This window comes from Ctenopharyngodon idella, chromosome 2 (assembly GCF_019924925.1).
Source record: "Ctenopharyngodon idella isolate HZGC_01 chromosome 2, HZGC01, whole genome shotgun sequence".
NCBI lineage: Eukaryota > Metazoa > Chordata > Actinopteri > Cypriniformes > Xenocyprididae > Ctenopharyngodon > Ctenopharyngodon idella.
In genome coordinates, this window is record NC_067221.1 from 31,695,654 (window position 1) to 31,723,001 (window position 27,348).

Sequence of the window (27,348 nt, forward strand, 5' to 3'; positions counted from 1 at the left end):
TTATCTATTTTTTTAGGAATTTTAGAGAAATATCTGAGACAAAGTTGGTATTTAACAAATCTATCAGGTCTTCTAAAAAGAGAATGTTCTGACTGTGAATAAAAACTTTTCTCCAGGCTATAGTCAGAATGTCATAAAGATTATAACAAAGCCTCTGAGATTGTGTTTGGGAAAATAAACTGCAAATGTCTTTTCCTAGCAATGCAATGGTAGGACAGAACCCAAGACACTGCTATTACACTCAAATACAAGCCATTCTGTAGAGTTTGTTTATTACTCTTTGTCCAGCATATTATATAGTCTACATGTATTGGGGTCTATGTTTTTTTTTGTTTTTTTTGTTTTTTTTACATTATTTATTAAACAGACATATATTTATGAGGAAATTATTTGGTTTATTAGACATGCTGACTACTATTTTTCAAATGCTAAACTTATAGTACTTGTCACCCTGATTTAGTTTATGTTGCTTGTTCATGTATAAGCCCATCATTTCAGTGTACTCTATAGCATGGCTTTCATTACTTGTACTTTTCAACACTTTGTCACCTTGGAATTATAAGGTTCTATCTGCATTCTGAGCAGTTTTGAGATATTGAGCTTCAAAGTTTTTGCATTTCATATAGCAAAAATTATATGGGGAACAATTCATGCATGAAAATTTGTAAATGGAGATTTTTGGAATGGGTCAAATGCAGACAGTACCTTCTAATTAAAAAAAAAAAAAAAAAAAAAAAAACTTTTCGCTTGGAATTATAGTTCTATCTTGCAAAACATTAATTGAAGGAATAATTTTCAAGAAAAACAAACAGTTTACTTATAATTCGTTTTAAAACAAAATTAGTGTTGTAACAATGTGTTGACATGCATGAGAAAGTTAAATGTAAAGCTTTCTATGACATTAATTTCATATTTTAGAATGAATATTTTTTTTTTCTTGTTTAAGTTAAGCATAAAAGGCAGTGCTAAATATTTTGTCCAGTGCAAATTTAGGTAGGAATATGGTGGGTAATTTAACACATTATTGCAGGAACCTTTTAAGTTTAAGTTTCCTTAAACTACAGAAAGCAGCTACTGTAACTCATCTGACCTAGGACTTTATTCCACAGAAAGTGGGACAGGTAAAATGGCTTTCTCTCTAGACATCAGCATAGCTGAAATACTAAACATAGCCTCCCTTGTATGACAACGACGTGACTGGAATAAAAGCAAATATACCTACCCTCTTAATAGTGCTGCTGGCTACTGTGGTGTCTAACTATGAAAATAACTCCTCAGCAATAGCTAAAGCAAAACACACACACACAAAAGACTGAAATTCCCTGGAATTTGGGCTGCTGTCATTGACAAGATCATAAATAAAACAGCTGACCATGAGGTTTTTAATAAGCATCGTGTTGCGTGGCATTTAGTCTTAACTGATTTTGCGTTTTCTGCTCTCTTTTCCCACTGTCACGGAGCAGTCCGGCGACATGACAAAGAAAGCTGATCCTGATTGGTCCTCGTGTGTGCATTCGAAGTGCTGATTGGTTCACATATAGAACAGTATAGAACCAAGTTAGAGTTAAACTTTGTAGATAGAACCTTTTTGTTTTCTAAAAAAAAAGTCCCAAAATGTACACAACTTAAAAAAAAGAAACATCACATAATGTAAATAGATTGTCACAGAATAAGAATATGTGAATAACTCAATTTTGACAAAAATGTCAGAACCTTATAATTCCAAGGTGACAACTTGTTGAACATTTAGCCACTATGTCACACAACAAATGATATATTTCATGTTTCCTGAAAACTTCCTTTAAATTTGATTAATTAAATTCACAAGAGTCAGCTACCAATCCAATCAGCAGGAACTGATTTCAGGTCACTGCACGTGCTTATGAGGATTGCACCTGTTTTCCATACTTGAGCCTGAAAATCCATTACAAGCAGCATTTGAGATAATGTTTGAATGTTTCTCAGGTGAGCAAAACTCAGCCAACCCTCCCTGGAGGAGGTTAACTGTTGAATGCTGGTTGCCATGGCAACCCTCATTGCTAGAGAGATGCCAGAAATAAAAAAGCTGAAAATTCTAGGTTACTGCATCCCTGACTGAACTGATATTACTATGCTTATTATTTTATAATGCTTTTTTTTTTTTTTTTTTTGTGGCTGCAAGGAAAAGTGATGCTTGTCCCAGCACACACAACCAAAACCATGCTTTGTTCGCTTTTGAAGCTATTTTATTTGGTGATGTCACTGGACACAATGAGGATTGAGGATTACCCTTTGATCACCCCCTCAAACAAGCTTTAGAGAACATGAATGAATATGAATTTTCATGAATTTTGATTTGCAGTGGTAAAAAATCATTGGATATTCTCACGTGAGCTAGTTGGTGATTTTATCGCCATCTGAATATTGTTTATTTTTTTTTTTTTCTGACCAACTAAGAAAAAAAGCATTACAATAAATCGTGCTACCAATGGTGATTGAATCTTCCGATCGCTTAGCTCATATCACATCAAACCGTGCAAATTATTATTATTGTTATACTTTTTTCTCAAATTGTTAATTTTAACAACATCTGCATTGCATGACTACATGTATTTAGTGGGTGTTAGTGTTACATATAGATTTCAATTTATGTAGCCACTCCGCAGTCCGAAGTCTTTTGCTTTTGACTACGGGTGAATCTCCAGTTGTCACTGATGATTGTCATTTGGACCTTTCTGGATTACAATCCACCATCAAAATGATAAGTTTAATTATTCCAGCTGCTGTGAGAAAAGGCTATAAATGATTCGCCACCTGCAGCATCCTCACATGTGATATAGCCTACTAGCTGGGACTTCTTCTTTATGTAAACAGACGTGACGTAGTGACACAAAGACAAATGGTGGAATGCTTGAATTTCCCGCAGAAACATACCAGTACCAGTCTAATTAGAAAACATTATCATTGTGAATAAGGCTAAGAAGAAGAAGTTTTATTTATATAACCCCTTTCCATAGCTCAAGGTCGCTTTACATTGTATTGTGTATGTGGGTGTGCAATGTATTGTATAGCACAAACACCTAAGGCCACATATAGCCACATTATCCAAAATACATATTAAATAGAGGGACCGGGCAGGAGAGTAGGAGTAGAGTAGATCAGACAGATATGGAGGCGCAAGACCTTTTAATGTCTTAAATGTTGAGCATGGTAAGTAGATAGTTTTGAACACTGGCCGGTTATGCACTTGCTCAAAAAATGATTTTGGATCATTTTTACCAAAAAAAGTTAAGGACTGCGGCATTAAAAAACTCAAAATAACAAAATTATCAAATCAAATACTCAGGAGTCCCAGAATTCTCGAAAATCATGAACAGAACTACCACCATACATAGATGAAATCGGAACAAAGACGAACAGAAAACATACTCAATATATACCAACAAAAACAAAGGAAGGAAACGAGAAACATGTGGATCACATTAATCAAACAATGAATAAGCATAGTAACAAATGCAAAGGAAGCAGAACAGGAAACAATGATACAATAAAATACCAACTAAGAGTCCAACTCAAACACAGACAAAATGTGGAATAACATGACATTATCAAAAATGGCTTAAATAGTTAGTGTTTTTCTTACACAACCTTTGTAAAAATTCCAGAGCAAAATACCTAAATGATTTTTGGCTTTGGTGGTCCTCTAATCAAATGCTGTCAGAATTCAGTCTGTGAATGCTGATATTGTATTATCACAATACGTCTCATGCATTTTTGCCTACCTGAGATACTACTTCCAATTTCCAATTTCTAGGCTGCACCTTTCAATATGGATGTATTCGACAAAAAAAAAAAAAAAAAAAAAAACAAATGTGTTTGCTAGGTTTTGCTAGGGAGTTCCTCTTTTATACAGCTTATTCTAGTACTGTTAGTTTGTGTGATCTGCAACATTAATGTGCTTCCAAATTCCTACTATTACTAACACTCGTAAATACCATGCCACACATTGAAGGCAGTGCAGTCCTAAAAACCTGCATATTTTACCTATATCCTCTAGTACATTACTTTCTTTTCCTATTGGTCTTTTTTTGGAATTGCCAATCTGCTGTAAACAAAGCAGACTACATTACATCTATCGCTACTCATTCAGGTCTCCACATAATTTCACTTTTTCCCACACCCCTCACCTGACGGAAGGGGTGGTGGTACTGGTCTGCTTATCTCCAATGAATGCAAATTCAATCCTTTACCATATCTTTGTGGCAATAGCTCATTTCAATTGCATGCAATTACTATCACCCACCCCGCTAAAATCTATTTTGTAGTTGTTTATCATAGCCCAGGTCAGCTAGGTAACTTCTTGGAGAAGTTAGATGTGTTATTCTCAGAAAATGCGAATATTGCGGTTGCTGTGGTTGCTTGCATTCCTCTGTGGTTAGCTTGTCAGTATCACGGTATTGCAATAATGCGGTTATTGTGACAGCCCTACTACTGATCTTAGCTTGTATCACAATAAATGTATCACAATAGCCGTTTGCATCAAATTCAAGGCTCTGATGTTTGCCTACAAGACAACCACTGGATCTGCGCCACTCTACCTAAACCCACTACTTAAGACTTGTGCAACCTCCAGAAGCTTGCGCTCTGCAAGTGAACAGTACCTACGTTCACAGAGTTGCCCTGTAAGATTGAACAGTTGTTTGTTTGCTTTGGGTCACCTAGGAAAGGGGCCCCAGCATTCAAGCAGAGAACGAGCAAGTAGATAGTAAAGGCTTGCATCTCTCTTGTATATGAAGCATCCGGACAGCCTTCACCTATGTCAGAGCTCATTTAACTAGGAGTATGGTGGCTTCAAAAGCCTTTTTGTCAGGGCTAACCCTATAAGACATGTGTGATGCAACAGGCTCATCCTCTATGCACACATTTGTGAGGTTCTACGAACTAGACTTGGATCCCCTACCAGGGTCCCAGGTGCTTTTGTCCAAGTTGTGCTTGCATTATCACTATCATTGTGGCAGCAGCTTTACATGGCCGCTCACTTTAACGCTAACCTAGGTAAATGTGCGCTATTATTAGCCACAGATCCAAGTGTTTATGGGGAGTGTGGAAGTATTAGCATGTTTACTGCATGACAAGGAGGCACTTGCGCGATCACTTGCATTTTTTATCTGATAACAGCAGAAACAACTTAAAATACTCAGTGATTTTTGGTTTTGAGAGTAATACATCATTCAAAACTGTTAAGGGTCTATTTTTATTTGTAAGAACTCACAATGACTACAAAATGTTGTGATGTTGTAAAATGAAGAAAACATACAGGATACGCTTTCTGCTCTGTGAACTGGAGCGTGTCACAAAAATGAACCGAAACTTTTTTTTTTCGGAAGTGAAAAATAAGTCATTGTATACAAACCCGATTCCAAAAAAGTTGGGACACTGTACAAATTGTGAATAAAAAAGGAATGCAATAATTTACAAATCTCACAAACTTATATTTTATTCACAATAGAATATAGATAACATATCAAATGTTGAAAGTGAGACATTTTGAAATGTCATGCCAAATATTGGCTCATTTTGGATTTCATGAGAGCTACACATTCCAAAAAAGTTGGGACAGGTAGCAATAAGAGGCCGGAAAAGTTAAATGTACATATAAGGAATAGCTGGAGGACCAATTTGCAACTTATTAGGTCAACTGGCAACATGATTGGGTATAAAAAGAGCCTCTCAGAGTGGCAATGTCTCTCAGAAGTCAAGATGGGCAGAGGATCACCAATTCCCCCAATGCTGTGGCGAAAAATAGTGGAGCAATATCAGAAAGGAGTTTCTCAGAGAAAAATTGCAAAGAGTTTGAAGTTATCATCATCTACAGTGCATAATATCATCCAAAGATTCAGAGAATCTGGAACAATCTCTGTGCATAAGGGTCAAGGCCGGAAAACCATACTGGATGCCCGTGATCTTCGGGCCCTTAGACGGCACTGCATCACATACAGGAATGCTACTGTAATGGAAATCACAACATGGGCTCAGGAATACTTCCAGAAAACATTGTTGGTGAACACAATCCACCGTGCCATTCCCCGTTGCCGCCTAAAACTCTATAGGTCAAAAAAGAAGCCATATCTAAACATGATCCAGAAGCGCAGGCGTTTTCTCTGGGCCAAGGCTCATTTAAAATGGACTGTGGCAAAGTGGAAAACTGTTCTGTGGTCAGACGAATCAAAATTTGAAGTTCTTTTTAGAAAACTGGGACGCCATGTCATCCGGACTAAAGAGGACAAGGACAACCCAAGTTGTTATCAGCACTCAGTTCAGAAGCCTGCATCTCTGATGGTATGGGGTTGCATGAGTGCGTGTGGCACGGGCAGCTTACACATCTGGAAAGGCACCATCAATGCTGAAAGGTATATCCAAGTTCTAGAACAACATATGCTCCCATCCAGATGTCGTCTCTTTCAGGGAAGACCTTGCATTTTCCAACATGACAATGCCAGACCACATACTGCATCAATTACAACATCATGGCTGCGTAGAAGGAGGATCCGGGTACTGAAATGGCCAGCCTGCAGTCCAGATCTTTCACCCATAGAAAACATTTGGCGCATCATAAAGAGGAAGATGCGACAAAGAAGACCTAAGACAGTTGAGCAACTAGAAGCCTGTATTAGACAAGAATGGGACAACATTCCTATTCCTAATCTTGAGCAACTTGTCTCCTTAGTCCCCAGACGTTTGCAGACTGTTATAAAAAGAAGAGGGGATGCCACAGTGGTAAACATGGCCTTGTCCCAAGTTTTTTGAGATGTGTTGATGCCATGAAATTTAAAATCAACTTATTTTTCCCTTAAAATGATACATTTTCTCAGTTTAAACATTTGATATGTCATCTATGTTGTATTCTGAATAAAATTTTGAAATTTGAAACTTCCACATCATTGCATTCCTTTTTTATTCACAATTTGTACAGTGTCCCAACTTTTTTGGAATCGGGTTTGTTAATTAGAGTGAAAAAACGTAAATTGACATTCCCACAATTCCCTGGGTGACACTTCACATTTGATGTTTTTTTTTTTTTTTTTTTAATAACTATGATTCTTCTTAGTTTTTCTTCTAATCAGTTACATTAGGGTTTTATGTTACAGTATCTCACAGAAGTGCGTACACCCCTCACATTTTTGTAAATATTTTATTATATCTTTTCATGTGACAAAACTGAAGAAATGACACTTTGCTACAATGTAAAGTAGTGAGTGTACAGCTTGTATAGCAGTGTAAATTTGCTGTCTCCTCAAAATAACTCAACACACAGCCATTAATGTCTAAACCACTGACCACAAAAGTGAGGACACCCCTAAGTGAAAATGTCCAAATTGGGCCCAATTAGCCATTTTCTCTCCCCTGTGTCATGTGACTCATTAGTGTTACAAGGTCTCAGGTGTGAATGGGGAGCAGGTGTGTTAAATTTGGTGTTATCGCTGTCATTCTCTCATACTGGGTCACTGGAAGTTCAACATGGCACCTCATGGCAAAGAACTCTCTCAGGATCTGAAAAAAAGAATTGTTGCTCTACATAAAGATGTGTAGGCTAAAAGAAGATTGCCAAGACCCTGAAACTGAGCTGCAGCACGGGGGCCAAGACCATACAGCGGTTTAACAGGACAGGTTCCACTCAGAACAGGCCTTGCCATGGTCGACCAAAGAACTTGAATGCACGTGCTCAGCGTCATCTCCAGAGGTTGTGTTTGGGAAATAGATGTATGAGTGCTGCCAGCATTGCTGCAGAGGTTGAAGGGGTGGGAGGTCAGCCTGTCAGTGCTCAGACCATACGCCTCACACTGCATCAAATTGGTCTGCATGGCTGTCGTCCCAGAAGGAAGCCTCTTCTAAAGATGATGCACAAGAAAGCCCGCAAACAGTTTGCTGAAGACAAGCAGACTAAGGACATGGATTACTGGAACCATGTCCTGTGGTCTGATGAGACCAAGATAAACTTATTTGGTTCAGTTGGTATCAAGCGTGTGTGGCGGCAACCAGGTGAGGAGTACAAAGACGAGTGTGTCTTGCCTACAGTCAAGCATGGTGGTGGGAGCGTCATGGTCTGGGGCTGCATGAGTGCTGCTTGCACTGGGGAGCTACAGTTCATTGAGGGAACCATGAATGCCAGCATGTACTGTGACATACTGAAGCAGAGCATGATCCCCTCCCTTCGGAGACTGGGCCGCAGGACCCCAAACACACCTCCAAGACGACCACTGCCTTGCTAAAGAAGCTGAGGGTAAAGGTGATAGACTGGCCAAGCATGTCTCCAGACCTAAACCCTATTGAGTATCTGTGGGGCATCCTCAAATGCAAGGTGGAGGAGCGCAAGGTCTCTAACATCCACCAGCTCCGTAATGTTGTCATGGAGGAGTGGAAGAGGACTCCAGTGGCAACCTGTGAAGCTCTGGTGAACTCCATGCCCAAGAGGGTTAAGGCAGTGCTGGAAAATAATGGTGGCCACACAAAATATTGACACTTTGGGCCCAATTTGGACATTTTCACTTAGGAGTGTCCTCAATTTTGTGGCCAGCGGTTTAGACATTAATGGCTCTGTGTCGAGTTATTTTGAGGGGACAGCGAATTTACACTGTTATACAAGCTGTACACTCACTACTTTACATTGTAGCAAAGTGTCATTTCTTCAGTGTTGTCCCATGAAAAGATATAATAAAATATTTACAAAAATGTGAGGGGTGTACTCACTTCTGTGAGATACTGTACATCTAGGCCCGGTTTCACAGACAGGGCTTAGGCTAAGCCAGGATTAGGCCTTAGTTCAATTAGGGCATTTAAGTATATTTTATAAACGTGTCTTAAAAAAAAAATATTACTGATGTGCATCTTGAGACAAAACAATTGCAATGACATATTTTAAGTTATCTCAGTGCAAGTTTCAGTTGAAACAGTTCAAACATGCATTTTAGTCTAGGACTAGCTTAAGCCTTGTTTGTGAAACTGGGGGATAATGTTGTTAAATTAATGTTTATTGCACTTTTCAAATTTCATGTGTTACCATGATGGTGTTTAGTGTTTGTGTGAATGACACTGTGTGCACCTTCTATATATTAGTATTTACTTTCTCAGCTTGTGGAGCTGAGATTTTACGGGGATTTTTTTTTTTTACAGTGTAGCTGTATACATAAAAATTTTGTATCAGCCTTTCATCCAGACGGATCCGGTGTTTTGGGAGCCTGAAACCAGGTCCCAAAGTGGATAAATCTGAAAATGAAACCATTGCATTTTCGTTTGTACAACCAATCTGTATATTTTGTGAAACGATAATGTCTTCACCCCACGTCTCGACCCTAGTCAGACACCGCTACGTCACGTAACAGCAACAACAACAACAACAACAACAACGGCGCATGCTCCAAGTCTTTTTCTCTGTTTTTAGTGTATCTCTGTGGCAGAATTACAGCGCTACATACTGGTGTGGCATATATAATACATCGTTTTGAGTCAGTTTCAGTGGTTTCGTGTGTACGCAGATATTTCTTGAGACGACGCCGTGTTTACGGAATGTTTGGGGTTTTTTTTGAGTGAGGGAAAAAAAAAAGATCGGATAGGGGAAAGCTCTTGCTTCGTGTGGATGTGACCTTAATATCTCTGCTTTTTGCACTGTGTTGTCAGATTGTTGGTGTGTTCATGCAGCGTTAGTCCTGGCTGTGTTTGAGTCTCTCGTTCCTGTTCTGGATATTCCCAGTCGAGACAGTTTTGGATTACCTGTTGGACTCTTGTCGGAGGACTGGTTTGCCCATTGCAGTCTCTGCACTACCAAGAAATACTCGGCCATCTGCACCCACAACATCTGACCCTTGCTATCTTTCCTGCTGCTGTTTTTGGCAACTGCTATTGGGCAATACATTATTAATACATTTTGTATGTATTTATCATATATTACTGTATTCTTATATTTTAAATACTTCATAAGTGTATTTTCTATGTCTGATGAGTATATTTAAAAGTGTATGAAACATGGGTTCAAGTGTACTACAAGTGGTAATTAAATATTTTATTTTTATTTTTTTTAATACAGAGATAGTATGTTAAAAGCACATTTTAGTTCATATTTATGGTGTCTCAAAATAGCACAGTTGAGTACACTTAGATGTTCTTAAGATTATCTTAAGAAGTACTAAAAAAGACTACAAAATTAGTGCACAAAAATAGAGCACTTTAAGTACATTATAAAAGTGTTCTAAGTGTACTGAAATAAAGTGTATTTTAGTGCATGTTTTTCACCTGGGTAGGCTACTTGCCTCACAGATAACTTGAAATGTCTGCTTTTAAATGAACCAATTCGAACAGAAAACAAATACTCTCTGATTATGTAATCTGTATGAAAGGTGCACTTCTCTCTAAACGTGCATTTCGGACATGAGAGTCAGCATCGTCAACTTCATCTTTGTAGCCAACACTGAATCATAAAACAAGGGTTTATTAATAAACAATTAAAATGTCTCCTTGCTATTTTTTGACCAATCAGCTGTGAGTAAAGTGACATATCTGATGCAATAAAGCCACTCCCTCTGTATCTCTCGCTCCAAATTAAATCAGTTTATAGTGAAATCATTTTAAAGAAAAAAAAATATTATTTTTAAATAAAAATTATTTATTATATTTATATTATATGAATTATAGTTATGTATGTATTTATGTATGTATGTATGTAATACATAAAATTATTATATTAATTGACAATATTAAACTTTGCTTTTAAATTAAAATAAATATAATACATGCATTAATATATAAAGCTTTAAACATATATTCTTTTGAGATCTTTGTGAAACTACATAAATTATAAGGCCTATTTGTTTGCATAGTCAGATATTTTCTTTCAGTTGCCTTCTCAAACTTTCACTTCAGCAGCAGTGTTTATTCCTGCTTTGTAAATGCATTTAATTTCATGATATTTTATCTCTTAATGTTCAGAAGAGAAGTGAATTGGGCGGCTCTCTCGTGAGAAGTAAATCAAACGGACGTTCTCCATGTTCCATGTGATTGGCTGTTAGCCGCATGTGTCACACTTTCAGATGCACGCGTTTCAGAGTTAATCGCAAACTCTGAATTAAACCTAAGTTGACAGAGAACGTTTATACAGAGCGTTGTGAGCCCAATGAGCCTAATCTAAACCAGATTGGATTTATATGGATTTGTCAACTCCAAACCTACTCAGAGAAAACTCAGAGTTTGTTCAACTAGCTTCATGCAACAGGCCTCATTACCGGTGCTTTGCGGCAAGCTTTATGTGTGCGCTTGAGTGTGGAATGGGCTATATATATATATATATATATATATATATATATATATAAATCTCGCTGTTATTATTATTTTTTTTTTTTTATTATTATTATTTTTTTTTTTAACTTTTAAAACATTGTAGATTGTGATTTACTCTTCTAATAAGGAACACATTTTATGTTAATCTGGTCTTCCAGTGGCCCCATGGCAAAGATAAAGAAAGAGATTCTAGACTCTCAGTGTTGCCTGCATATAATGTTGGAAGGTTTACTCACTAACTAACTAGCATTCCTGAGCCATGCACTCTAAAAAAAATCAGGAGATCTCTTACCACCACTTAAATACATTCATGGTTGCAAGTTAAAAATTAAGATTTATTGATTTAACATTTTGATGAATTCTCTTGACATAATGTTGATCATTACATCAACTTAATATTGGCTGTAATTTTAACTCAAATTTGTTAATTGTTTTTTTAATTAATTTGTAGTAACTTTGAAAATTGTGCAGTGGTTTTCTAGTTTTCAGCATCCTTTGCATAAAGCTGAGAGTATAAGAGTAAATGTTGAAATCAAGTGTTTTTACGTGTTTTTAGTAAGAAAAGACTTGATCTTGTTTAATGCTATTATGTTTGGCTTGTAAAAGAGTTTCTGTTGCTGACGTTTTTATGGTTAGTGCATGGCAATCATTGTGCTGAAGAGTAATGTGGGTGGTTAGGTTGTGGTTGGCTATTTGAAATAACATTGCATTATGCTATGAACAAAACTGCACTAATGGTAGTGACAAGTAGTAATATAAATTCAATTTAATGTGGTTTTCTAGATGTTTATTTTAACTGAAACGGATTCGATTAATTGGTTCTAATACCACCACTCAAATAGTTGGAACAACTTAATTTCTGAAAAATCAAATTAAAAAAAATGTGTTCATGCTACAAATTCCTCCAGCTTAATGCAATATGTTGATTGAACACAATTTCATTAAAAGTTGTCATATCTCAGAAACTGGTGCACACTGTTGGATAATTTATTTAATGTGGCAGAATACATTCTATAGATGTGGATGTGGAAGGTTTACTCACTAACTAGCATTCCTGAGCCATGCACTCTAAAAAATTCAGGAGATCTATTACCACCACTTAAATACATTCATGGTTGCAAGTTAAAAATTAAGATTTATTGATTTGATTTAACATTTTGATGAATTATCTTGACATAATGTTGATCATTTTTTTAATTTGATTTTTCAGAAATTAAGTTGTTCCAACTACTTGAGTGGTGGCATTAGAACCAATTAATCTAATCCGTTTCAGTTAAAATAAACATCTAGAAAACCACATTAAATTAAATTTATATTACTACTTGTTCATAACATTTCTTACAGATTTCTTACAGATAAATTAGCACAGTACCAGTACATTTATTTGAATGCAGAGAGAGCGATTGCATGTGTGAATTAGTCATACCATCTCTCCTATTAATTGTGGAACTGTGGGTTGTAAGTAGTTACTTCGAAAGTAGAAAAATATATGCTGTAACTTTTGGCTTTCTAAGCTACTTTAGTAATAAATCACAGGACAGCACTGACGAGTTTCTGCACTCCTCTGTGCACTCAATCTTCACGTGATGTGCAGCTACTGTCTGCCACAAATGCATCAGCGCAGTAGCTCAAATAATAATACACATCTGATGGTCTAAAAATCGCTTAAATGTCCAAACTGGCAAGCCTTAAAACACATACAATTGACAAAGTTTAGTGAAGACGCACGTGAAAGCGATCTCACTTTGGGGCTCGCCGCTGTGTGTTGACTCTGCGTTTGAGTTCGCCTCCATGTTGCTTCCATGCCGCTGACTGGACGGGGCGGAGTCATGTGACTACACACACGGTAGTATGTTTTTAAGGGGAAAGTATTAACAGGATTAAAAAACTAAATAACCGACATGGGAAAATTACGTTGGTTCTGAATTTCGGTTTTGATTACTTTTCAGTTAATCGTACAGCCCTAATTAGGGGCTGCATCAACTATCAACTAATAACTTAAGTTTTACCACGTGTAGACTTGTTAGGTCAGTGCTGACAAGTTGTGGATTACATGACATTAGTTGTGCTTGTTGTACTTGAGGACAGCAGGAGGAAAATTCATCCCCACAACCAGGTTTAATTTTGCAAAGTGTAATAACTTGCTTGTTCTGTAAGCATTCATTTATAGTGTTCACATATGAGCCAAAATTCCTGCAAACCGCTATAAAGCTAATCTAGGCTGACAGGCGCTAAAGCAAGACAATGCAGCCACTGTGAATCTGTCAATGAAGATATGCACACTTCTCACCTACATCATCCACTCAAACACTCCATTACTATAAGGTCAGCTACTTCTCTGAATGACAAGTCAACTAATAAGAATGAGTACAATGATACATAACCATTTGTATGTATACACTATACAGTGTATGTCCCTACTGAAGAGAAAAGGGTATTAATGCAGTTATACAAAATTTAGTATAGTGTGTAGAGTCTGTGAGTCTTGAAGAGAAGAGTCTTCATTGATGTGAGCTGGAATGTTGTGTCTGAATTTAATAGTTCTCATTTTGTCATAAATGAAATGGTTTTTTTTCTTCTTTTTCTTCTGATATAATATTTGCCTTGACCTCTATGCCATTACTCCATTTGAGTATATGATCCTGGCCACCATCATAGCCAACTGTATTGTTTTATCCCTGGAGCAACATCTTCCTGGTGAGGACAAGACACCTATGTCCAAAAGGCTGGTAAGCATTAAAAACATAAATATATCCATATTCTAGAGAAACATAACTGAACTTTCGAAACACTTGCTGCTACTTATACTACTTTTTATTTAAATTATTTGATTCCCAGAGTCCAAAATAAACTGCATTCAGTTACTCAGCCAATGGCAACCGACAGCAATTCCTACCGAACACGGCAACCAACTCAACTATGAAACAATACAAATCTTCAATTTCACAGCACATACACTTGTCTAGTTTTTCAATCTTCACTAACACTAACAAACTTGGCTTATTTCCTATGCACAAACTAAGCAAATATCAAACAATGCATCATAACAACTGAACACTGTACTTATCCTACTAGTTTCGCTGGGCTGGGTTAGGAGAATATGTCTCTAAAAAGAATGTTCCCTGAGAAGGGGTTTGAGACACTGCATCCAAAGACACTATGGAGAATGCCTCCAGCATGATGGTGTCTGAAGCAAGTGATTCAAATGCAACAATGTCATTGGCCGGTGACAAACCATTGCGTGGCTACATGTGCGACTGCGAATACAAGAGGGCACCTATCATACACGTCAACAACTTTTTTGTCTGAAGGAGACGTTACCAGGAATGCCCAAAGCATCGCAGCGAGACGCAGTGTCTTGTTCCTCTTCTCAGGGAACCATAAATGCGTAACCTACGATGTTCCCTTTTGAATGGGAACTCGCATGCATCCGAAGACACTATAGGGAATGAGTACCCAGGCATTACCTTTAAGGGAATACAGGCAAAGCGTTCTCTCGCCTTGTCACTATACTAGGGGGATATGGCTCAACCCCTGAGGACCCCAGGAGAGCTGAAAAGACATGCTCAGTCCTGCATGACTCGAAGTCAGCTTTTCTGAGCCAAATAAAAATAGGGCCCGAGCGGGGGCCTCAGAACAACTCTCCAAGCTAGAAGGCCAACCATACTCAAACTGAAAACCAGCTAACCAAGGCGGTCTCAAGAGAGCCGAAACTTGATGTCGCTGACTAGCTAGAGCTCAAGTGAGCAGAGGCCTCAGCAGAATGACTCTCTTATAGTGAGAGGAGGCCAACCAGCTAAACATAAAAACAGTTTATCAAGCCGGCAATACCGAGGGCGAACACCTGTTTTCATTGTCTTACTGGAGCTTAGGTGAGTGGAGGCCCAAGCAGAATGACTCTCTATAATGAGAGGAGACCAACCATGCTCAACTTCAAAGATAGTTTACCAAGGCAGCCATACTGAGGGCCGAACACCTGATGTTACTGTCTAACTGCAGCTCAAATGAGTGGCGGCCTCAGCAGAAAGACTCCCAAAAAGTAAGAGGAGGCCAGCCCTACTCAACCCTAGAGACAACTCACCACAGTGGCCCACAGAGGGCCGACACACTTAATGACACTGTCTAGATAGAGAGCAGAGGCCTCAACCGAACAATTCTCAGATTGAGAGGAGGCTAAACCACACTCAAGGCAAAAAGACAGCTCACCACAGCAGCCCACAGAGGGCCGACACACTTGGTTTCACTGTCTAGCTGGAGCTAAGGTGAGTTGAGGCCTTAACAGCTTTGTTTTATAGCAAAAGGAGACACAACATACTCAACCTCAGCCACCAAACTGTACTACTCAATTTAAAAGCTCATAATTCCACAGAATTACATAAATTAAAACAAATAGCAGTACCAAAGCTAGCAAAAGGAGCTTAAAAAAAATATATATTCCTGTTCGACTCCTGCCGTGCTCCGCCTACAACCCCCACGATCAATCCCGTCTAACTGCATTGGGGGCCATGGGACCCGAGCCGCAGAGAGAGTAAAGCCTGGGTGGAACAAAACACAGTGACCGCAGCACACAACACGCAATTGACCCCCTTGGGAGTTAATCACGCTAATTCAAATGCCAGATTCTGTAACTCTGAAAGAATCACGCGAGAACAGCCATGAATGCATCGCTATGTGTGCCTTCAACTCCTTCGAGAGTCGAATGCATTTGTGTAAACGCTAACTACTATCCCTCAGGAGAGAACAGAAAAGACCAAGCTCCTTACCCGTCTCTGTAGATAATTATGCGAATGCATCCCATCCAGCACATTCCAGCATATTCAACGAGTCAAAGGCATTCCACCCAAATTGTCCCACATCCATAGTAATAGGGACATAAGGATTTGAATCATGTGCTTCAGACACCGTCATGCTGGAGGCATTTCCCATAGTGTCTTCAGACATAGTGCGAGTTACCATTCGAAAGGGAAGCTTTCTTACAATACTAACTCTGAAAATTAAAACTGAGAAAACACTTTGCAGTTTGACATCAATTAGAAAATCAAAACTAGAATGGGCATTTCTACAGGTGCTGGTCATATAATTAGAATATCATCAAAAAGTTGATTTATTTCACTAATTCCATTCAAAAAGTGAAACTTGTATATTATATTCATTCATTACACAGACTGATATATTTCAAATGTTTATTTCTTTTAATTTTGATGATTATAACTGACAACTAAGGAAAATCCCAAATTCAGTATCTCAGAAAATTTGAATATTACTTAAGACCAATACAAAGAAAGGATTTTTAGAAATCTTGGCCAACTGAAAAGTATGAACATGAAAAGTATGAGCATGTACAGCACTCAATACTTAGTTGGGGATCCTTTTGCCTGAATTACTGCAGCAATGCGGCGTGGCATGGAGTCGATCAGTCTGTGGCACTGCTCAGGTGTTATAAGAGCCCAGGTTGCTCTGATAGTGGCCTTCAGCTCTTCTGCATTGTTGGGTCTGGCATATCGCATCTTCCTCTTCACAATACCCCATAGATTTTCTATGGGGTTAAGGTCAGGCGAGTTTGCTGGCCAATTAAGAACAGGGATACCATGGTTCTTAAACCAGGTACTGGTAGCTTTGGCACTGTGTGCAGGTGCCAAGTCCTGTTGGAAAATGAAATCTGCATCTCCATAAAGTTGGTCAGCAGCAGGAAGCATGAAGTGCTCTAAAACTTCCTGGTATACGGCTGCGTTGACCTTGGACCTCAGAAAACACAGTGGACCAACACCAGCAGATGACATGGCACCCCAAACCATCACTGACTGTGGAAAACTTTACACTGGACCTCAAGCAACGTGTATTGTATGCCTCTCCTCTCTTCCTCCAGACTCTGGGACCCTGATTTCTAAAGGAAATGCAAAATTTACTTTCATCAGAGAACATAACTTTGGACCACTCAGCAGCAGTCCAGTCCTTTTTGTCTTTAGCCAAGGCGAGACCCTTCTGACGCTGTCTGTTGTTCAAGAGTCTTTTCCTTCCCTTCGCCTCTCTATTAATGTGCTTGGACACAGAGCTCTGTGAACAGCCAGCCTCTTTTGCAATGACCTTTTGTGTCTTGCCCTCCTTGTGCAAGGTGTCAATGGTCATCTTTTGGACAACTGTCAAGTCAGCAGTCTTCCCCATGATTGTGTAGCCTACAGAACTAGACTGAGAGACCATTTAAAGGCCTCTGCAGGTGTTTTGAGTTAATTAGCTGATTAGAGTGTGGCACCAGGTGTCTTCAATATTGAACCTTGTCACAATATTCTAATTTTCTGAGATACTGAATTTGGGATTTTCCTTAGTTGTCAGTTATAATCAAAATTAAAAGAAATAAACATTTGAAATATATCAGTCTGTGTGTAATGAATGAATATAATATACAAGTTTCACTTTTTGAATGGAATTAGTGAAATAAATCAACTGGTTGATGATATTCTAATTATATGACCAGCACCTGTATATTTATATTCTCTATCATTTGCTTTGTTTAATCATTTTATCTGTTTCTTTATCATTGGGTCCATTAGGAGAAGACAGAGCCTTATTTCATTGGGATCTTCTGTTTTGAGGCTGGTATCAAGCTGGTGGCACTTGGTTTTGTTTTTCATAAGGGTTCCTATCTCAGAAATGGCTGGAATGTAATGGACTTCATTGTTGTGCTAAGTGGGTAAGTGAAATCCTCAATAATTTTCAATACTTTATTGTTATGAATAGTTTGAGATTACAGGTGAGTGCTTTAAAACTAAGTAGTAAAGCAGTAGTAAAATAATAAAGCATGGCTTCCATTAAACTTCCATCAAAATGTTTTGAAAGGACTGTAAAGAGATAGCGTGTATCTGCCATATCATGCAATCATCATCATGCAATATATATATATATATATATACATATATACACACACACCTCATAATTTGGCAGCAGGTATATTAGGAAGCTGTCACTTTAAGAACTGACACACGGATCCATTATACTGTTACACATGTGTTTTCTTTCTCAACTGTTTTCGTTCACTTAAAAAAAATAACTGACTGTGTTTACGTGAATACTCGTCATTATTTTATGTGTATCTGGCTGTTTAAGCGAAATAAGGAGCGAAAAAGAACTCAATTTAGTACTGAGAGGTGGCTTTATGTGCACAAACTGTGGGTGTGAGCACAAAATCTGTGGAACTGAGTAAAATGATACGTAATACGCGCAACCCTACGCCGAAATTCATGCCCTGTAACACCAACAATATTCATCTGGAGCAAATGAAATGAGTGAGGGGAGGCGGGTTTGTGTGTCAACTCGCCGTCGGAGAGATAATAGGGTGAGCATATTATTTTTATACGTATATATAAAAATAACATATGAACACAGTATATATAGACTTCGCTCACAATAATCGCTCATTTGGAACGCCCTGCAAACATCATCAAAGAAAGTCAGGGGATATTATGATATAACAAATAGATATTGCAATTTACTTTACTTTTGAATTTAAAATATATAAAATACATATACAAAAGACAAATTATGTATTTAATACAATCAAAACTTATATGTTTATTATATACTTGTATATTGCAGCTATTGATTGACTATTAACAGATTTGAAGCTGTACTAACTGTCATGCCATATGAAAAATTCTGATTTGGTTAAATGCATGTGTAAATGTGTTCTTAATTCATGGTCTGTCTCATCTTGTGAGCTTTCTTTTCCCACACGCAGCCGCCCGAGGTAAATAAAGTAAAATAAAAAAATGACAGCTGCTTAGCTGCTTCTCAACACTTTTACTTTGTTATACCTATTCATACAATAGAACATGGAAATGTAACATTCATCACCATAACCATTCATACTCTCGTTTGTATAATAACAACATTTATGAATACTCAAAATGCATACGTAAGTTTCTCGATCGCAGAGCCATTTCAAAACTTTTTTTACCGGCTCTGCTCTATCGTAGTTCTGACTGTTGACGCGGTGCATGATGACAGTTGGGTGATTTTTCCTCTCTACTTCCTATAAAGTGATGTATCGATGTTCCCTTAATCCGTATGCCGTTCACAGTGCCCTTCAAACTGAACATGTTCACTTCCTTCGGATTGGGATCTCACTTAGGATGGCGAAATACCCTGTGAAGTCCACTTCACAGTCCACTTACGGTCAAATGGAATGCACCTTTTGAGTTGGAGGAGGGAAGGAACACGTTCCTAAACTAGAACACAGTCACTACCGGATTATCTGCCCTACAGGCTAAATGCATTTCATGACTACTGAGTTTATGAGTAGGTTGTGAACAGCAGGCCACCTCCTCAATGAACTGTTTCTGTTCACCTCTGTTCCATCTTACACCTTCCAAGTTCTCAGATGACATACAAAATATGCAGTGCATTGCATCCCTAGAACCACTACATTAGAGTACAGTAGGGTTGCACCAACTAATTGATATAAATCGATTGTTTTCGATAATGAAAATAATCGACAACGAATTTGATTATAGATTAGTCGCGTCTGCGCACTGTACCCGGGAAACCATCAGCCAGTCATGCCGCTTTACAGTAGTGAATAACCCGTTTCTATGGATAAAACACATATGAAAGATAGCGGAGGACACAGAGTGAGCTGCTGCTGCAGGAAAGTTACATGATCCAAGTTGTCCAAAACATGATAATGCTTTATATTAATAAGCGCTTCAAACAAACGCATAAGCATTTACCGCGTCTTGTCCTCTTTTGCCTTGACAGATGCGTGTGATGTTTAATGCCTTTGACATGTGTTTTCCTCAGCATATAACTTTTATGGTTATATCTTAATCTGTAAATGTCAGAAAGTCCCGTGAGTATTTCCATTTTGTACATTCTGTCAACAAGCGTCTTGTTAAACCAGGGGCGTCCAATCTCGGTCCTGGAGGGCCGCTGTCCTGCAGAGATTAGCTCCAACCCTAATTAAACACAACTGAACCAGCTAATCAAGGTCTAACTAGGCATACTAGGAACTTACAGGCAGGTTTTTTGGAGCTGGTTAGAGCAAAACTCTGCGGGACAGTGGCCCTCCAGGACCAAGTCTGGACACCCCTGTGTTAAACTTTACAGATAGACTTCAATGAACGAGCGCTGGTGGGCACATGCGCGGCAAACAGACAGAGTGCACTCAGTGCACACTGATTCTTGAGATAAGGGACAAAACATGTCCTAAACACAAAAAGCCCTATTTATGTTAAAAAGTAAGAATATCAACAAAATAAAAATACTTAAAATGTTATATCTAAAGGAAATTTGTATACTCGGGGCATTCATTGCTTATACTTTTAAATAATTTCTTAAGTATTATTTTAAAAGCACACCCTATAACACGTAATTTAACCTGTCCTCAGCATGTCCACAATGTAAAACTGCCAAATAAAGTGTTTAAAAATGCAACAAATTTGCATTTGTAATTTGTATTTTTATTTGTTATTTAAAGGGTGCGTTAGTAATTTGCGCTTATAGGCGGATGCACAACACGTGTACACTTTGCTTGTTACACAAACGTTTTTAATTCCTCTCTGGAGAAGCATTCAGTCTTTCCGCTTGTCTTTGCATTTTGCATATGGGGAATTCTTCTAATGTTGTTTCATGATTCTATTTACATATACTGTATATTTGGCCCCATCTGGACCTTTGTCAACACCATCAGTATTTGTCAACTCCATCTGTATTTAACACCATCAGGTGAAGGTTTTTGTTAATTTTGAAAGAAATGTCTTATTTTTTCAATTTATTGTGTAAAAATGAAAACATCAATGGAAGTACATGATATTATGTTTCATTTACCTAAGAACGTTAGTGATGTATGTTTAATATTAAAGGAATACTCCACTTTTTTTGAAAATAGACTTATTTTCCAACTCCCCTAGAGTTAAACAGTTGAGTTTTACCATTTTCGAATTCATTCAGCCGATCTCCGGGTCTGGTGGTACCACTTTTAGCATAGCTTAGCATAGTTCATTGAATCTGATTAGACCGTTAGCATGTCGTTTAAAAATGGCCAAAGAGTTTCGATATTTTCCCTATTTAAAACTTGACTCTTCTGTAATTACATTGTGTACTAAGACCGACGGAAAATGAAAAGTTGCGATTTTCTAGGTCGATATGGCTAGGAACTATACTCTCATTCCAGCGTAATAATCAAGGAACTTTGCTGCCGTACCATGGGTGCAGGAGGCGCAATGATATTACGCAGCGTCTCTCACAAATGTTTCCATGGTTGCAAGGCACGCTCCCTGTGCAAGCAGGGGGTCACAGGCGCTGCGTAATATCATTGCGCCTGCCGCACCCATGGTACGGCAGCAAAGTTCCTTGATTATTATGCTGGAATAAGAGTATAGTTCCTAGCCATATCGGCCTAGAAAATCGCAACTTTTCATTTTCCGTCAGTCTTAGTACACAATGTAATTACAGTAGAGTCAAGTTTTAAATAGGGAAAATATCGAAACTCTTTGGTCATTTTTGAGCGAGATGCTAACGGTCTAATCAGATTCAATGAACTATGCTAAGCTATGCTAAAAGTGGTACCGCCAGACCCGGAGATCGGCTGAATGGATTCGAAAACGGTAAAACTCAACTGTTTAACTCTAGGGGAGTTGGAAAATGAGCCTATTTTCAAAAAAAGTGGAGTGTTCCTTTAAAAGTAGGGAGGATAATCAAGGAATTTAGGAACTGGATTGTAAAGTGTGGATTGTAATAGTGGATTTGTAGTGTGAAAACAGAACAAAACAACAACAACAACAACAACAACAACAAAAAAACAATGTATTTTATGACTTAGCTCCTTTACTGAACATAACTGAATACACTGTTTTTGGATGGATTCAATTATATTAGCAGCTTTTTAGTTTTAGTGTGTCTGGCGGAGTTGACACAAATTAAGTTATGAAGTGAATAAATATAAATTTTTAGGAAAATATTTTCATAAAAACCTGTTCCCTTACATGGTTCATTATCAGAGACCTTTGTCTACAAAAATATACATTTTTAATAATGTAGTGTTAGTTTTTATTTTTAAACATCTAAAACATGTTTTGTCCCTTATCTCAAGAATCAGTGAGCAGTAGAATAGGAGCGCAAAAAAAAAAAAAAAAAAAAAATACACTGACTAAAATACACATTTTGCTAAAATATTTTTGTTAGAAATTAAGTGTAGGCTTAAGAATGTAACACAAGTAATCATGTTTATGAGAGCAGTAACAGTATAAATACACTATTATTGTATAGCCCATTATGTATATGTTCAGACGAGTGAATGTGTGTTCTTCATACCAAGAACACACAAGTTAACATTTTGTGCTTTTGTTTTTGTTTATCATCATTTACACAAGACATTACACAAGTTAGTAGATGCAAGGAAGCCAAAAGACTCAATACCTTAGACCAGGGATGTCCATACTTGGTCCTGGAGGACCACTGTCCTGCAGAGTTTAGCTCCAACTTGCCTCAACACACCTGCCTGGAAGTTTCTAATATGTCTAGTAAAACATTGATGCTGGATTAGGTGTGTTTAATTGTGGTTGGAGCTAAACTCTGCAAGACAGTGGACCTCCAGGAACAGGATTGGACACCTTAGACTGAGAATATGGTGAAATCAAACTACTCAGTGCATATGTTAAATAATTATGATGTAAACAGATCATGTGACAGAAGTATACAAAAACTGGACTGTAGAATCCAAACAAACAATAAGTACTGATTATCATTGTGAAGACCAAATTTATATGCAAACAAATATACAAACAGAATCTAATTTGTTTAAGAACTGATTATATTGACACCAACACACCAGGAAAAATAAGCAAAATTCACTCATTCAACATAATATGTGCTTGGAGATAACCTGTGTAATTTATGCCAAATTAAAGATACACTGTGTAAGAATCTGCATTTGTGGTGCATGCAGAGTTTAACAGGTCACACAAACCTTTTAAATACATTTTTCCTCAGGTTAAAGAAAACTATAGAAGTTTTGGAAGGCTACCTCTCAGTTTAGTACTTTGAAAACTAACACATATAAAGGTGAATCCAGTTTTAAGGTAAAGGAACGCTAATGTGCTTTCTAAAAATCTAAATAATTTGAATAATAAGGTATCTAGAATATATAATGACTCATCCCTTTTCTTAAACAATGGTTAAAAGGGCTGAAATGTGGTGTTTATCATTTTTTAAAACATTATTGTTTTGAGGACAAATACATAGACATTGGCATTTTTTCCAAAACTACGTTGCTACCTAAACAACATGTAGCTCTATTCTAGAATTTTCTGAAATAATTTCAACTGTCAATTCTATTTTAATTATTTCTTTACTTACTGGAGAAGAATTTAAAAAGAGTATAAATAAGTTGATCTCCCCCTCCTCTTACAATCTGCTTCATCACATGAGGTCATGATAGAGTTTTCACTCAATATGCGTCTCATTAACGGAAACACAAGCGATTTTTGGGGTAGACATTATCAGACAGTTTACATTAAATCTGATTAAACATAATTTTAGATAGAAATACAGCTTATCTATATCAAATTTTCTGTAATCACATCTATTAAAGTAAGAGTTTCTGATCAGATTTTTGAAGCATGTCCATTGGCTACAACTTGCAGTTATTATGGCCAATCACAAAAGTCGACATTTTTACAGCCACAGATGTAGAATATCAGCTGCATTTTGTTATTACATTTTTTATTGAACTAACTATTGTTTTTTTTTGTGGAACTCCCATCGCTTTCGTATAGGATATTGAGGGAATAAAAGATTTGTTCCTTTTCATTTCCCTAAAAAATCTAACCATTTTAAACTGCAACACACTATATTTGCATCAAGTCCAAGCAGCAAAGAAAACATGTTTTAAAATAAACAGTCTATTTCACGCTATAAAAAGCCCTCCAAAAAAACAAAACAAAACAAAACAAAAAAACATCACTTGTGAAACATCCACTGAAATATAATGAAATGATTGATATTTTGTCAAAATACATGACTACTTTTGAATGGCTGTCAATGGAGAAAGATGCTTTACTGCACACATAATAGTGCAGTTCCAGCCTGTGCTAGCCAGCCAAATCTTGACTCCCTGTTGTCAAGGTAATGTGGGTGTCTACAGCAAGAAATGATTTTGCACCCTACCTTTTATCCATTTAATAGATTAAATTAAGACAAATCATGCCAGGTCTTTTTTTTTTCTTTTTTTTCTTTCACATTTTAACAGATGTTTAAAGGTGGAAAACAGTCTGACATTGATTTTAACAGACATCACATCAATGAAAGGTGTAATTTTTGGTTTTGTAGACATTTTACAGTGCATCCACTGGGCCTCATTCATAAAACATGAGCAGAACATATTTATGTGTAAATTGTTCATAGATCCAGTCTTACTAATTATTAAATTAAATGCAGAATGTTTTTACAGAGAAATTTGTTTTGCTCGTGTTTCATGAATGAGGCCCACCGTGGTTGTGATATCTGAATGCTCATAGCAGCTGCTCTTAGTTTGGCCTGGAAAGATCCACATAACTGTATATTTGTATATACCCTTTTTAAATTTTTTAGAGTTTTCCATCTCATTCTTAAATGCCAGTTTTTCCTCCTAACATTCTGATCTTAGAATGGTGGTTGAAATCTGAAATCAAACCAATTATCCCTGCTACATATCTGACACACTTTTAGCTCAAACATACCTGACCTCTTTAAAAACAGCGAAAGTAAGTCAGACTTAAAAGAAAACTACATGTGTCATTTCACTCATCTGGGAACTGAAACAAGGCCAGTAGGCCATTGCTTGTGGCTTTCATTTCATCTGAAATTAATGATTAGCTTCAAGTGAATCTGCTGGGACAGAGCCAATTTGATATTTTTTCCTTCACAGGTCTGCTGGGAACATATGGAGAAACTTTGCATTTGACATGATAAAACAAATATGAGTATCATAATGTTGAACTGACATCTCCCTGCTGTATGTTTCTATCTCATAACCCTTTTTTTAATCCCTTATTTTTGAATCTATCAGCATGCTGAACTGCAGGTACAGAGATGAGGCATGTCTGAAATCTCTTTAACAATGCTAAAGCATTAGATTAGCTGTCCCTGCTGAAGACCAACTTAGCATATATATATATATATATATATGTGTGTGTGTGTGTGTGTGTGTGTGTGTGTGTGTGTGGATCAATGACGTGACGGGTCATTTATTTGTCCAAAGGCCTTAATAATAATAAAAAACAAAGATATGACATCCGAAATATGTAAGGTAGTACAACTAGATCTTTATTGAATCCAAAAGGTTTTAATTATATTTTGCTACATATAAAGGAATTTTTAAAGATTTTGAAGTGTCAAAAGGTCATTTGGTTTAACTGTCCAAAGGCTAATACAGCCATTTCATTTGTGATTAAAATATCTTAAAATGTAATAAATGTATTTTTTATTCTGGCATGATTTTATAATATCATATATCAATGTAGTGCAAAATGGTCTTAAAATGATGTGTAGAAGTCATTGATTTGTTATGAGAAAAAATGTCCGGAAAAATTAATTGTATTGATGTCATTCAGAGTAACCAATATAAAGGGACCATTTTGGATCAAGTCATGCGGTCAATATTACGTGACAAGATGTGACATCATTCAGAAACCTGCAAAGGTCCACATGGTCATGAAGCAAAGTAACTAACTCTCTTTTAACCATTTGAAAACTTCTGGTTTTCACTTGCTTCACATACGCATGTCCCGAAACATCAGGTCATTCGGTACAACCGCTATAAAACATGGAAAATGTTGTAATATTTAAAAACTTGTTAGCTAGCTAGATATCAGCCTGTTAGCATTGTTTGAAAATATTGTCATTTGGTATAACCAAAATTGTCATTTGGTAAAACCGAAATTTTGGTTAAACCGAATGACTTTTTTGGTGATATATATATATTATACACACACACACACACACACACACACACACACACACACAAACGCAATTATTGCAGCATCCGTTTTTTTCTGTAATAATTTGGCTAGCGTTTCAATTCACGCAAATGCTTTTAAACCATTCAAGCGCCACAAGACAAACGAGCTGTCTGTGAATGTCATGTCTGTGTGAAACACATACGACTCGCTTGCACAGAAAGACGCGCGCCTCTATGGAGTTCTCTTTCGCGCTAAAATAAACAATAACACAGAGAATTATGCCAAAATGCCAGTTTTGTTGATATCCTCATAAAAGCAGTCTTAAATTAGTCAAATAACATCTTAAATGAACTTAAAGATTTGTGAGAAAATGAGATCCACATCATGTTCAACTGCGGCAGGCCTTAAAGGGTTAGTTCACCCAAAAATTAAATTTCTATCATTAATTATTCACCCTCATGTTTTTCCAAACCTTCGTTCATCTTCGGAACACAAATTAATGTAATTTTGATAAAATCCGAGTGTTTTTTTTTTTTTTTTTTTAATCTCCCATAGAAAGCAACGAAATTACCACATTCAGGGTCAAGAGAACTAGTAAAGACATCATTTACATCAATCTGTAAACACTCATCTGACGTTATGAAGTGAGTCTGGAGTAAAAACATGTTATTAAATGTATTTTTTGGACAAGAGGTCCATAAATGCTTCTCATGTTTGGAAAGATGTTTGATGCGTGTTGCTTTTTCAAATGCATGTTATAAGCGACTCAAACATGAGTGCTTTCAGATGGAGCAGCATTTACTACTGATCACAGAGCCGTGCTTTACTGACAAGCTGCGCATAAAATAAATTGCAGCCTTTACAATTTCATAATTGCACTGAGCCAAATCGTTTAAGTAGACCAAATCGGTTGTAGATGGTTGCTGCAAAATGGTTACAATAAGTAGTTGTTGTGTAGAATCTGATATAAAACATGTTTTCTAACTGATTTTAGAACACATATTGTTTGGTTTTTCATGTGTCAGCTTGCAATGAGGTGCATTTTTCTGCATTAGTTTGTTATGTTTGGAAAGACTTGAGTGTGTGTGGTCCTCAGTCGCCCAATTTTCTC

The 27,348-nt window shown here is 37.2% G+C and overlaps 1 protein-coding gene across 1 annotated transcript in view; it reads left to right on the forward strand.

The window, feature by feature from the left end:
* cacna1eb (calcium channel, voltage-dependent, R type, alpha 1E subunit b) overlaps window positions 1-27,348 on the forward strand; it is a 120,765-nt gene that overhangs the window by 3,234 nt on the left and 90,183 nt on the right. The window contains exons 2-3 of the mRNA XM_051876205.1: window positions 13,930-14,036; window positions 17,856-17,995. Coding sequence (XP_051732165.1) covers window positions 13,930-14,036; window positions 17,856-17,995 — 247 coding nt within the window. The remainder of the gene's footprint in view (window positions 1-13,929; window positions 14,037-17,855; window positions 17,996-27,348) is intronic.